This window comes from Neltuma alba, unplaced genomic scaffold (genome assembly GCF_004799145.2).
Source record: "Neltuma alba isolate B1F8T4 unplaced genomic scaffold, ASM479914v2 tig00006653_pilon, whole genome shotgun sequence".
Lineage (NCBI taxonomy): Eukaryota > Viridiplantae > Streptophyta > Magnoliopsida > Fabales > Fabaceae > Neltuma > Neltuma alba.
This window is the reverse complement of record NW_021634531.1, coordinates 167,843-180,250: the sequence shown is the minus strand read 5'-3', so window position 1 is coordinate 180,250 and position 12,408 is coordinate 167,843. Positions and strand designations below refer to the sequence as shown.

Sequence of the window (12,408 nt, the reverse complement as noted above, 5' to 3'; positions counted from 1 at the left end):
TTAGTTAACTAATTTTATTAAATTAAAAAAATTAATTAAATTAGTTATTTGTAATAATTAAGTGTTGTCTTTCTTAAAGTATCCTTGTTAATCATGTGTATTAGTTAGAATTATCATATGATGATACATTTAACATATGTAAATACTACAAAGACTATCTTAAAAAAATGGATAACTATAAAACAAAATAGATTAGAATTTTATATTTAAAATTAAATTAAAATTCAAACTAACTTTTATATTAAGTAACAAAGATAACGATCTCTTACGGCGTTGGGCTGGTAGGTAAACTAACTTTTCACTTGTAAGCCTGCTCCGAAGATTTGCGTCATTGTCGTCTTTTTCTTAAATCATTGAAAACTTAAAACTTTTTTTTTGCTAAAAAAAAAAAACGTAAAACTTTTTATTCAAAATTTAAATTTTGATAATATTAATATAATGACTATATGCTCCGGCTTTTGCATGCATTTTAAATTTTTTTATGAGCATACGCGATTTTCTATGCAATGACGTTTCCCTCCTGTGAGTTATAACTCAGTTGTCTCAAATTATCTAAATTTAAAGGTAAAAGTTAAACCTTCAAATATATTTTGGAGTTCCGGTGAATAATTTGACCTGAAAATCAGCTAATTAGTAATGAATATATGTGACCTCAGACCTGCTATCAGCCATCCATTTTTGACCTGCGGGGAGACTAAAATGAAAGTGCACATGCAAATGTCTGCTTAGTATTGACGATACGTGTGTAATAAATTCTAAAATATATGTATGATGTCTTTATCGTTATTTTTGAAATACACGGATATTTCTTATTTATGAATTTTTTTTATTTTATTTGTATAGCAAATGATGCTTTAATAAATTTGATGAAATTAAGCAATCTATTTCTAATTGAATGAGAAAGGGGAAAAACACACAAAAAAAAAAAAAAAAACAAATGAAATGAGGAAGAGGAAGAGTGTGATGTGAAGCAAGCGCAAATGGGACGACTTCCAGTTGTTTTATTCTTGCAAGTTAGAACTTTTACTTTGACTGCAAATGAGCGTCTTTATTTGTAAACCTTTAAAATTGAAAGTTCAATAACTAAGCTTACGCAATTACAAATTACTCACCTTGGACGTCGATGAATTCATTCCTTGTAACTATTTATACATTTTTTGTCATATTAGGCGAATTCAAACCCTTAATTGCTACCTGTCTCACGCACACTCTTATCACTTGAGTTAGCGTCATATAGCTACAAATTCAGCAGCTATTGTTAATCAATATTGACCAATATGGTAAAGAAGCAAGTGAAAAAGAGAACCCTTTATAGATTTGGAATTAAAAACCTCAACTTCAATTATATTTTATTATTTGGTGAAAAGGGAAGAAGCTCAAATGTGGAAGGGTGAGACCGAAGTGGACTCGGCTGAAGGTTTTTGGTTGCTGATTTTAGATGGTAATTAATATGGCTTAGTTTGTTTAGTTGATATAGGTATATGTATAATCTGTATAGTTCGTTTTAGTTTGTCATTGTATAGATAAATAGTTGACAATTTTTTTCTAGACCGTCATAGCATAATCTCCCCCCCCCCCCGGGATTTAGCTGTGTTAGGTTATATACGTAGGTTTGTGTATGATTTTTCGAGATTAATAAAAATGACCTTTTTGGCAATATATATATATATATATATATATATTTCTTTTTCGGACCTCCACAGGGTCCTTTGTTTTAAACTTCTAGAACTGCTGTACACTCAGTTACAAAGTATAGCTTCCCGGTCAAACTATTCTTAAAAAAAAAAAACTATTCTCCAGAGGAACATAAACGTCGTGCAGCACGTTCAGCACTAATTTTATGTCTTCGTAGTCCGTGCCACTCATCATTCAAGCAATCGATCATTGGTGCAAGCTTGGCTATCTGATTATGCAGAGCCTCCAAGTTGACAAGAGGAACAGTAGTTGGTCGCCCGTGAGCACACTGCACGCCAAAGTCCTCAAATATTGTCATCAAAGGGCTCCCCTTTCTCAAAATTCACTGAGAAACACGGAAACATTTACAAGATCTTACTTGGAAACACAGTGACGTTTGCTTTAGCTCCTCAACAATGAGCGAACATTCAGAGGGCAGCAACGAGTCTCCGAACATAATTGCACCTTCACAATAACGTATTGACACAGTTAACAGTGCTGTTGATGACTGCAATCTCCATAACTTTCCCTCTCCACAAAATTACAAGATAGGCAACTAAAATTTAGGATAAAGAGGCTGCCAATAGATGCTAACATTCACGTTATTTCAGGAAAGAACAATTCCTTGGAGGCGTCAAAAGGAGGGAAACATTTCATATTGAAAATGCAGCTCTATGTTCGCTAGCTTATTATAGTCAAAATAGGAAAGCGCAAGGGCCAGGACCATGTCCAGAGTCCTCCACTCTTCGAAGGAAAAGAAAGACCAATCGATATGCAGAACCTTGTAAGCACGCCTCAGGATTTCCAAGCTCATGAGCATGAAATTGCTACCGAGACAAAGCACATACCTCTGCATGCTTTCAAATTAAGAACCCGTACAACAGCAGGTGGCACTGGCGATGATCCATCTGTGTCAGCAAGCTAAAAGTAAAGAGAGTAAGCTTATTAAAAAAAAAAAAAACAGAGAGAGAGTAAAGAGAGTAAATGCAAAATTACACGATATCATAAAAAGAGGAAAACTCAGGCACAGTTTTTATTTAGATAACCTGCTGAAGAAATTCCATAAGATCAGTATCATTTAAGTTGACACCTAAAACGCAGGGTACCTGCTATTATTCATATTTAGCTAACATCAGTAATATGAAAAGTAACATAGCTTGTAGCAATAATTGCGCATCCAATTTACTATTGAGGTTGACAAAAATACAAAGATGCTAATATATATGTATTGATATTTTCCACATATTTAAAACCAAATAAATAAATGAAGGAGATGACAGTTTTTCACCGCAGTAAGTGCAACAACAGCCGGCTGCCTGTTGAGAAGATCCAAACTCCTGCCAAGGCAGTCGACATTATGAATAATACGACACAAAAATCAGTCTACCATTTGATTTAAGACCAAATCACTAGTCATTTGGTTATTAGAAAATTTATACAATTCCATTAATATATGAATGGCGTTACTTTGTTATAAACACTATAATGAGTATTAATTAACTTTTAACATCAATTATCAAGATCACCGTGAATTTGTGTTAGACATACTGCTTGAAGGATTTTGAATCTTGAGCATGAATGTTACAGATCCATCCCCAATCTTTAATATGTTCGGAATAACTGTACAATAGTTGATAGCCAATCTCAGGCAGCACCTGTATCAGCAATCAATGTAACACAGTAATCTCAAACTTCAGAAAACAGGGCAAGTGAAAGTTTTCCGAAGATCCTCTCATAACGCAGGACCCATACCAGTTCCTGTTCAGCAGCTAGATAGCTTATTGTCCTTGCTTCTCCGGATAATACCTATGTATTCAACAAGTTTTGTGAGTCATGATGGAGAAATATTTTGAATACATTCATCATGAAAAAATTTACCTTTTGACGTAATTCTTCCAATCTGATTCTCTCATCTGCAGCATGCTGGTTTTTAAACATAATAATAATAATAAGGAAATACTACTATCAATGTCAAACAAAACCTTGCTGAAGACAGGTCTTCCAAGTCTCTGACAGCATGCTTACTAGTGAGGTTTGTCTTAAAATTCCAACGTAACCGGGAATCCATTATCGGGTAAAGAAGCACATGCATCTATCTAGGCATTGAACTACAGCCTTTTAAATAGAAGTATACGTAACAAGAACATGCACGTGAGGAAAACAAAACTCAGATAGAAACAAGTGCGTGACTGCTAAGAGAATTTCTAGCCAATTATATTTCTATTCAGCCAGAATCATCATAATCAGTTTCTGTGTTGTCCAATCAGGGACCTATATGTGAGCCACGTAAAATACACAAGCCAATAATTCAAAAATCCACTGAAGACAGACCTGATCAATAACAACAAGGGTTCTGCCGGCCACAACTGGAATGAATTTCTTATCCACCTGATGAAGAACTCTGGCATTCTCAAGGTAGTTCTTACTGATCGCTTCAGGTACTAATGAGTCACCAGCAAGATGCAAGAATCCAGAAGATATGTCAAGTATATCATCTTGACTGTTAAAATCAAGTGATCTATCCTTCGTCTGCAGAATGGTCACAATCACCAGTCAGATCACACCATCAACTAGCATTCTAATGATTCTCATCTGAAAAGAAATAGGCCTCTGAAAATTGGAAACATAACTGGAATTCGAGGTAAGCCGTCCCGCCACTTTGTCCGGTAATCCATAGAATCTTCCACTTTTCTTGAGGTCACTTCTGCAAAATAATATACAGCATGTTAACCCTAGACAAATATGATTTAAATCACTCAATTATTTAATAAAATAAACAAGAAATGAAACAATCAACTACAACCACAACTGAATGAAGATGGCAACCAAAACTTCCTAAGTACAGAAGGTAATGCAAATTCCAAACTGACTCGATTTGGTTTTGTTTGTAAAAGCTGTACAACAAATACGCCTCTAGAAGCTTACGATGTTGCTAAACTTTTATTATGACTCTAAGCAGTCATATATGAACATTCTTATCACTTCAATCAGTGACTCAAACCAGAATGAAAAATTAGCAGCCCACTCAGTGCTGGTCTTATTTCTATGTACTCTGAATCCAAGGCTGAGCCATGTTGAACAGAAAACACTTGTGTTTGAAATGAACTCTTTGTCAGACCAAATTATTTTGCAGACACTGGACTCACCTTTAAATGGAGCATTGCTTTCACTATTTAAACTTTGAAACCATTCAGACTCTTTATTGCTATTAACTTGCTGTATATCTTCCAGAGTAGCTGTTTTCTTCTTCACAATGGAACTAAAATCGTTGCAAAACTGTGTCAGCGAGAATTAATTTGCAACATTACAGCAGCGTAAGCAAGGACATTATGGTTGGTCCTACTTGTTTTCAAGAAACAAATGTTCCTCAGGAGGTGGGTGAAGTGGACCAGAAGACTGCTGGGGACACTCTTCATCAGCTTCTGCCAATTCTAAAAGCATCATTCCAATTTTTTTCAGTGGAAAAATATTGCTACATGGAAAACGAGAGGAAAGAGGGGGAAGAAGGAAAAAACCTCTATTCTTTAAAGCACAGTTGGAGGCTAGGCCCGCAGGTCTTTTGGCTATCATCGTTAAAGGCTGCTTTAAAGAATTAAACCTTCTTCTGCTTTTGTGAAATGGAGGGGCTGAAAAGCTTCTTCTAGATCTTTCATGATTCTTTTCTGAAGCTGGATGTCTAACATGATCCTTTTTTATTCTTTTCTCACTAAGTCTTCGGTAGTTTCCACCACATGACACGGGACACAACCAATCTGACTCATCTGCTAAAATATCTGACCATTTGTTGGAACCTATATCATAACAATCAGGCCATTTGACCAACTTAGGATCTAGCCATTTGGTAAAATTTGAATTATTAGAGTCATTGGGACCATCAAAATACAATCTACTGTTTCCAAAACTTCTCATGCGCCGATCTGAGTTGAAGCTGTATGAGGTATCACAGCTAAAATTGCATCTATTTTCTTCATCATCAAAAATTCTTTCATAATCACCCCATTTATAGCATATAGGTATTCCTCCAAGAACATCAAGACCAGTGCCAGTCATATGATCAACATCCCAAGCAGTGGCTTCAGGTAACAGTGTCTTGAAGATAGGGTAATGTTCTGATGTCAGTAACTCTGGATAGCTTGAATCTGAAGGAAAACATTTTTCTTTAGCAGACCCAGGGCATCCCATTTGTGTTGCCAGAGAGCATGAATCTGAAGGAAAACATTTTTCTTCACCAGACGCTCTTGAGAGAAAAACAGAATCTCTAGATGTGTTAAACATTTCTACAACTTCTGGACAGGGATGGGCACCTATGTTCTCAACTCTGCCACTATAAACTCCCATATCTTGTTTGGTGCTATAGCCATCAATTTGAAACTCATGTTCATCATTTGCAAACAAGGCCTTCTCATGCGGATCACTGCCTCGTACAGAGCAACTCTTCAAAAAAGGCTTTTGAAAATCCCCGTCAATCTCACGACAGCCATAATGCAAGGCACGTTGGGATGATTCACTGAGCCTATCATCATCAACTTCAAGAAATTTATTTCCCTTTGACGAGCTTGGTGCATCAAAAGACACATCATCATTGAAGATTTCTCCAGCAGCAAACTCACCATCCAATAAATCATCTCTTCCAGATATACAGTTGTTATCATTCCACACACTGCAATGATTTATGGTCACAGTGGAATCATACTTGGCATATGACCCATCCATTGAAAAGCTAGAGTAGCCAGTCTGACAGAAAAAGTCTCTCTTATTCGGTTTTTCTTTGAACTTTGCAGCACCTGAGGGCAAATAACCAAGGGAGGGTCTAGTGACTTGCCCATCAGACAGGCAATGGTCATCTTCAGCCAACTTGTCAGAAGTGGACAAGAAAAGGCCAGAGAATTCCTTACTCTTTCGGTTTCCACAGTTCGCTATATCTGCATCAAAGAGATTTGGCAATTATTTTCAACTGTTGAAAGACAAACTAACCCACCATCAACCCTGGCAACCTATGAGGGATTGTTTGCAGATTTTTTCCCTAAAATAAAAAATAGTGCTGCTTACAGGGGGTATTATTTTTAACCAGAAATTGACCATACTTAATTAACAAATACAACAAAGCAGAAAATTTCACCTGCTTCAACCAAAATAGCATCATCAATTTCCTTGCACATTTGGGATGCTTGCACCTCATGAGTGGCATTAGATGACTCTCCTACAAGCATATAAATGATTTACGTAAGTATAGTCACTACCAATTCATTGTATCAAATACCAGTAAGATGCAGCAATACCAGGAGTTATACTCTTCCCCCAGAAATTTTTGATGGCCTTCTCAATGAAGTTCAGTATAGAAGCCCAATCCTTCAAAAGTGTGGTTGGAAGGAGTCAAATTCTAAGCAGCATTGCTGAAGTCTTGGGATAAAATAATTCAGGAAAGACATCTTCAACAATCAAGTTATAAGTTTATAGATTAAGAAGGTCAAGTTATTTTATATTCTAGCACTAGTAGGATAACTGCTCCTGTTGAAAGTAAGATGTTCTAGACGTACTACACCCCAGCAAAAAGAAGAAGAAGAAGAAGATGTACTGCAGCACTTTTTATCCAAAAATAGGGTGGTTTGAGAATAAAGTTACTACTAAGAAATTATCTCTCTCTCTCTGTATAACTGATGATTCTTGTTAGTGTACATAATCACTAGAATAGTAAATAGTAAAGACAAGAAAAGCCAAAGAGACTACCTTAATTGAACAGAAGTCTTTGATGGCTCAAAGGTTAAATCATACAGAGACCGTGGGCAAAGCAAATTCAAGATATAAGCTGGATATGCTTGTGATCTACTTCTCTTCTTGTTCAGGAACTTGTCACTGCATTCCGTGAGTCCAGATTCTCAAACTTAACAGCCAGTTGACACATCCACCCCAAAGCCACTGGTTAAAGTGATAGCGGAGAAGAAGAAGACTGTGTGCAAAGAAGTTCATCCTCACTATAGGGAACAGAATAGAGAATGTTGTTAAAACCTTGGAAACCCACAAAGAAAAGAAACGGGAAAGAGGGAAGATATGACTCATGAATTTGCAAGCAACGTGCCTTTCAATATCAACAACTTTGAACAAAATATTCGGATGCACAAGTGCGACCCGCAGCATGCATTTCTTGACTGATTGCAGAACCTTCTTTGGGCTTCCAATTTTACTCATCAGTCAGTACAAATTTTTGGAAACAGATATATTTTCATTTACAATTAAGACTATCATATGCATGTTAAAAAGTGATGGGATGAGGAAAAAAGGAACCTGGATTGCACATGTTTCCTCCTCCTCCGAACTGGTTGGTTGTGAAACAAATCACGGACAACAACTGAAAGATAAAAAGCCTCAATTAGCAATGAATGTCAATGTGTCAATAAATTGGAACAGATAAGATAAAAAAATCATTATGTAAGCCAGAAATCTGCCTGACTATGCCGCTGGTGCTTTCGGCATCAGTTTAGATGTGCAGCTAAGACAACTTAAAGTAGATGGCTGACTCTAAGGGAAGAGCAACTTAGAAGCCCAACTAAAATGTTTTTAAAATAGTCAGGGATAATATAGGAAACTACAAAACCCAAGCTTAGAGGTTTAAGAATAAGGTAAAATAGTCATTTTGGCTCTAGATTATTCAGACTGTTTTTTAGAGTTCATGAATACAAACAAAGAAAAACCAAAGCTCACTAGCATGCTTGAGTACTTAATTCATCAGTCAAACATTGTTAGAAATGTAGGCTTGGTTATTTATTTTTTGCGTAGCATATCACAGGCTATTCTCTATTTTGGCACCTTGTTTCACTTGGAAATGCATCTTTTAGTGTCCCTTATCTAAGATGTTCAAGAGGTCTAAAGCCTTAAAAGTGCCTTTTGCCTTGAGTGTCTTGGCAATGGCTTCAACCAACCCGAAAGAGACTACAAAAAGTGAATCACCTAGATCCAAATGGCAATGAGTCAAAACATGTTATAACTGCAATATTAAAACAAAATTATTATTATGCTACATCACCAAGGAATATCAAAAGAAAAAAGAGAGGGAAACCATATTACATCCCAACATCCCAAATAGTACAAGTTCACAGTCCATATGAGGATCAAGGGGGAAGACTTAGAAAAGAACGACCGATGCCTATCCATGCATTTATCTTATTCCTGCATATAAACAGAATAATAAAGGAAAAAAACGCAAATGTTTGATTAACCAATTATTATTACCTGTTTGTTCCCACTTCCTTTCTATCATCATCTATACCACGATATAAGCACTTGCAGCCCTGCAGCAATCACAGAAAAAGCTTGAGTTAATAAACGTAGCAATCAACAGCAGATGCACCATTCAACTCACCAGGACAAAATAGCCATGATGAATAAATGGTAAGAACTTATCCACACCTTCAACACTTTGCGGTACCCGTTTGCCCTTCCAAAAGTTCTTGTCAAAATTTCCAACACCGAAACTTCTGAAATTGAAGCTAAAGCTTCCCCCCGAAAACCAAAGCTTCGACTTATGCCATTCAGATCAGCCAACTAAGTAACTTTGATGTTGCTGCTTGTACAATATACATATGATACATCCCATTATCATAGGCAACTTGGGAAACTAGATTCACATAATTTAAACAAGGTTCCTGGGCATCTCTATTTGTCAAATGATCATGAGCATGAATGGTTTTTTGTTAAAACAACTTTACCAAATGCTGACTCAGAGGACCTTTGCGTCTGTGAACTTACAAATATATATATATATATATATATATCTATCTATCTATAAGCAATTAAGCTAATTTGACAACTTATAACGACCACCAAAAAAAGAACAATAAATGAAATACACGAGAGATGACAATATGAGGCCCTTATCTTATAACAATAGCATAGTTACTAGTGAATCACAAAAATAAATAAATAAGCCCATTTCGGTCTTTAATCATCAATTTTTACCCGCCAAATTTTAAAATGAGCAAGGTCTGGGATCATTTCATTCAAAAAATCATAAATGAGAAAGAAGTGCGAGAACATCAACTAGCATTAGCAACAAGTCTTACAGGTAAAGGAGAGTGAGAAAAGATGATAAATTGACAAAGTGCATACCGTATCTCTCCAACGATCGCCAATCCATCTCGAGTAATACCAACTCCTATAAATATAATTGTTTCGAAACAGGAAGATGGATCACAGTCAAATGTACCATATGGTTTCAACTTTCAACTCAGATAACGTTTAAAAAAAAAAATGAAAATAATTACCATCATCCACTACTTTTATGTAACAGCTCCTGACACTAACAAAGATTGAGATCTGTAACAAATATATCAGACAGTTCAAGGATTCAGCCATCCCTTTGACCAAATAGACAATTAGTTGACTAAAACATAAACATCGGATGCTCAGAATTCAAAGGTGACTTGAGATCAGAACCCTGCAAAAACAAAAGCCATAACTAATTGGTAATAAACCGCTAGCAATGCAAATGGTATCTGTTTTATACTTTTACAGTTGATGGGAGGTAGAATTTTCTTCCCTTAGTCATCCTCATAGGCTGAAGTTGGTCAGCTACAATCTTCAACAGAAATCCATAAATGATGTCATTATTATTTTTTTAGGTAAAACAAGGGTATCCATAAGTCACGTAGAACTTGAGATTAATCCCTTTCCGGTCTGGAGCAATTAAAGAATAGTCTTCCTAACAATTGCGCTTCCCGGGAGTCGAATTTATATTTTCCTCCTTACACGGGTTAGGTCGCTACTACCTCAACCAATAGCTTATTAGTGATATCATTATTATTTTAGTCCTGATATACAGACCAAAAAGCTTTCCAAAGGAATATCCCAGAATCACTGTAACCAAACCATCTTCTAGTCACCAAATCAATCACAAAAACTCCTCAGTCCTCTCGCTGCCTCTCAACAGTATTACCCCCGCATTCAAAATACTGGTTCCGTGCGATTTCATCCTCATTCCTCACTAAATAATGGCCTGATGTATGTCATAGCGGGATCCACAGTCCGTGAAAAAAGAACAGAACGATAGCGCATTCATTGGCTGCACTGAGCACTGCGTCTAAGCTAGACCAACATCATAGACCGACCGGTTATATCAATGCAACCGCAATTCTCGAAGCCAGACAACTTCCCCTCTCTAGTAATCTAGTAATACTTGCACTAATCATAGGATAGATGGATAAATACCTTAGTGGCGCCAGCATCCAGGCTGTTGAAAACCAGTTCTTCCACAACCCTCGTCAAGTCGAACAAGAAAATGCCAGAACGCAACCAACTCCGGACATCCTCGGCAAAGGCGTTATGGTCGTCATCGAACTAAGCACTAGCAGAAAGATTAAACTAACGCGACCGGTCGAAGCTCCGCAGCCAAAAAAAAAAAGAAAAACAGGGAATGCCGGCGTTGGTTTCTCAGCCGGTCATGGCGCGATTTCACGATAGCGCATTCATTGGCTGCACTGAGCACTGCGTCTAAGCTAGACCAACATCATAGACCGACCGGTTATATCAATGCAACCGCAATTCTTTAAGCCAGACAACTTCCCTCTCTAGTAATCTAGTAATACTTGCACTAATCATAGGATAGATGGATAAATACCTTAGTTGCGCCAGCATCCAGGCTGTTGAAAACCAGTTCTTCCACAACCCTACCCTCGTCAAGTCGAACAAGAAAATGCCAGAACGCAACCAACTCCGGACATCCTCGGGCAAAGGCGTTATGGTCGTCATCGAACTAAGCACTAGCAAAAGAATTAAACTAACGCGACCGTCGAAGCTTCGCAGCCAAAAAAAAAAAAAAAACAGGGAATGCCGGCGTTGGTTTCTCAGCCGGTCATGGCGCGATTTCAATAAGAATTGCCGGGGTATGGGGAAGAAACATAGCTAGCTTCACCACTGTGCAGGACAAGAAAGGAAGGCGATTAGCTCCAACGTGACAACTGAAACTGAAAGGACCGCGCGATTCACCCGTGGCTGACTGGCTGCCGCGTTGCTAATGAGACGGTGCGCTGGGCCGTAGGAGATTCTTTTCCGGACTAATATATGTGCATGGCAAGTTCTCAGTTTTAGATAGTATTCATAAGATGTCAGGCAAATCCATAGCTTAGATCACTCAAATCCTTTTAGCCATTCTATATGCAAATGCAAGCACACTGCTCCCTCTATAATGACGATAGAAAATCATGATTTTTGGTATTGTTCCCATGTTTTTCAAACACTAGTATTTGATTTTTATCTTTACATATTAGTTCTATTTTAGTTGTATTTCACTTTAGCCATTAATAATGACACGATGATATTTTATTGTCTACTATAATATTGATTTCAGGGCTTGCTTTGTAGTAAGTAGTAACCTATTTTTTTCTTCCTACAAAAGGCAAGATTTGCACCAAGTACATAAACTATCCATAAGAGATGTTCCAAATCACCTATTTTATCTACATTTGGTAATATAGGTTGTATTGGAAAAAAAATAATAGGTTAGGTTTAACTGAAAGCTAATCCACCAATAAATGAAGCTTTTCAACCTGCACTGCCAAACTTACAGTCCTATGAGCTAGCACGCATTTATTTTTTTATTTATTAATTATTATAGTATATTATTATATTTTATATCCTATCTAAAAAATGTTTTAAAAAATACTTCTTTCATTTATTTGGTGTTTTCGATCAAATACTTTAAAAAAAATAAAAATTTTATTATATTTTTTATATTGTATAAAA

General features: G+C 36.6%; 1 protein-coding gene across 1 annotated transcript; it reads right to left on the bottom strand.

The window, feature by feature from the left end:
- Positions 1-1,647: 1,647 nt before the first annotated feature.
- Positions 1,648-11,415, bottom strand: LOC114750830 (DNA mismatch repair protein MLH3). Its single transcript, XM_028939455.1, has 25 exons — positions 11,338-11,415; positions 10,876-11,004; positions 9,933-9,984; positions 9,732-9,823; positions 9,079-9,213; positions 8,906-8,960; positions 7,957-8,023; positions 7,751-7,843; positions 7,599-7,646; positions 7,402-7,527; positions 6,954-7,039; positions 6,794-6,874; positions 5,190-6,596; positions 5,018-5,105; positions 4,798-4,933; positions 4,305-4,385; positions 4,006-4,203; positions 3,553-3,597; positions 3,427-3,480; positions 3,223-3,329; positions 2,963-3,011; positions 2,721-2,783; positions 2,523-2,595; positions 2,054-2,139; positions 1,648-1,963 (listed from the first exon to the last, which is right to left on the bottom strand). Exons 1-25 carry the CDS (start codon positions 11,413-11,415, stop codon positions 1,790-1,792), a joined length of 3,603 nt encoding a protein of 1,200 aa, XP_028795288.1. The 3' UTR covers positions 1,648-1,789.
- Between the last annotated feature and the right edge of the window lie 993 nt (positions 11,416-12,408).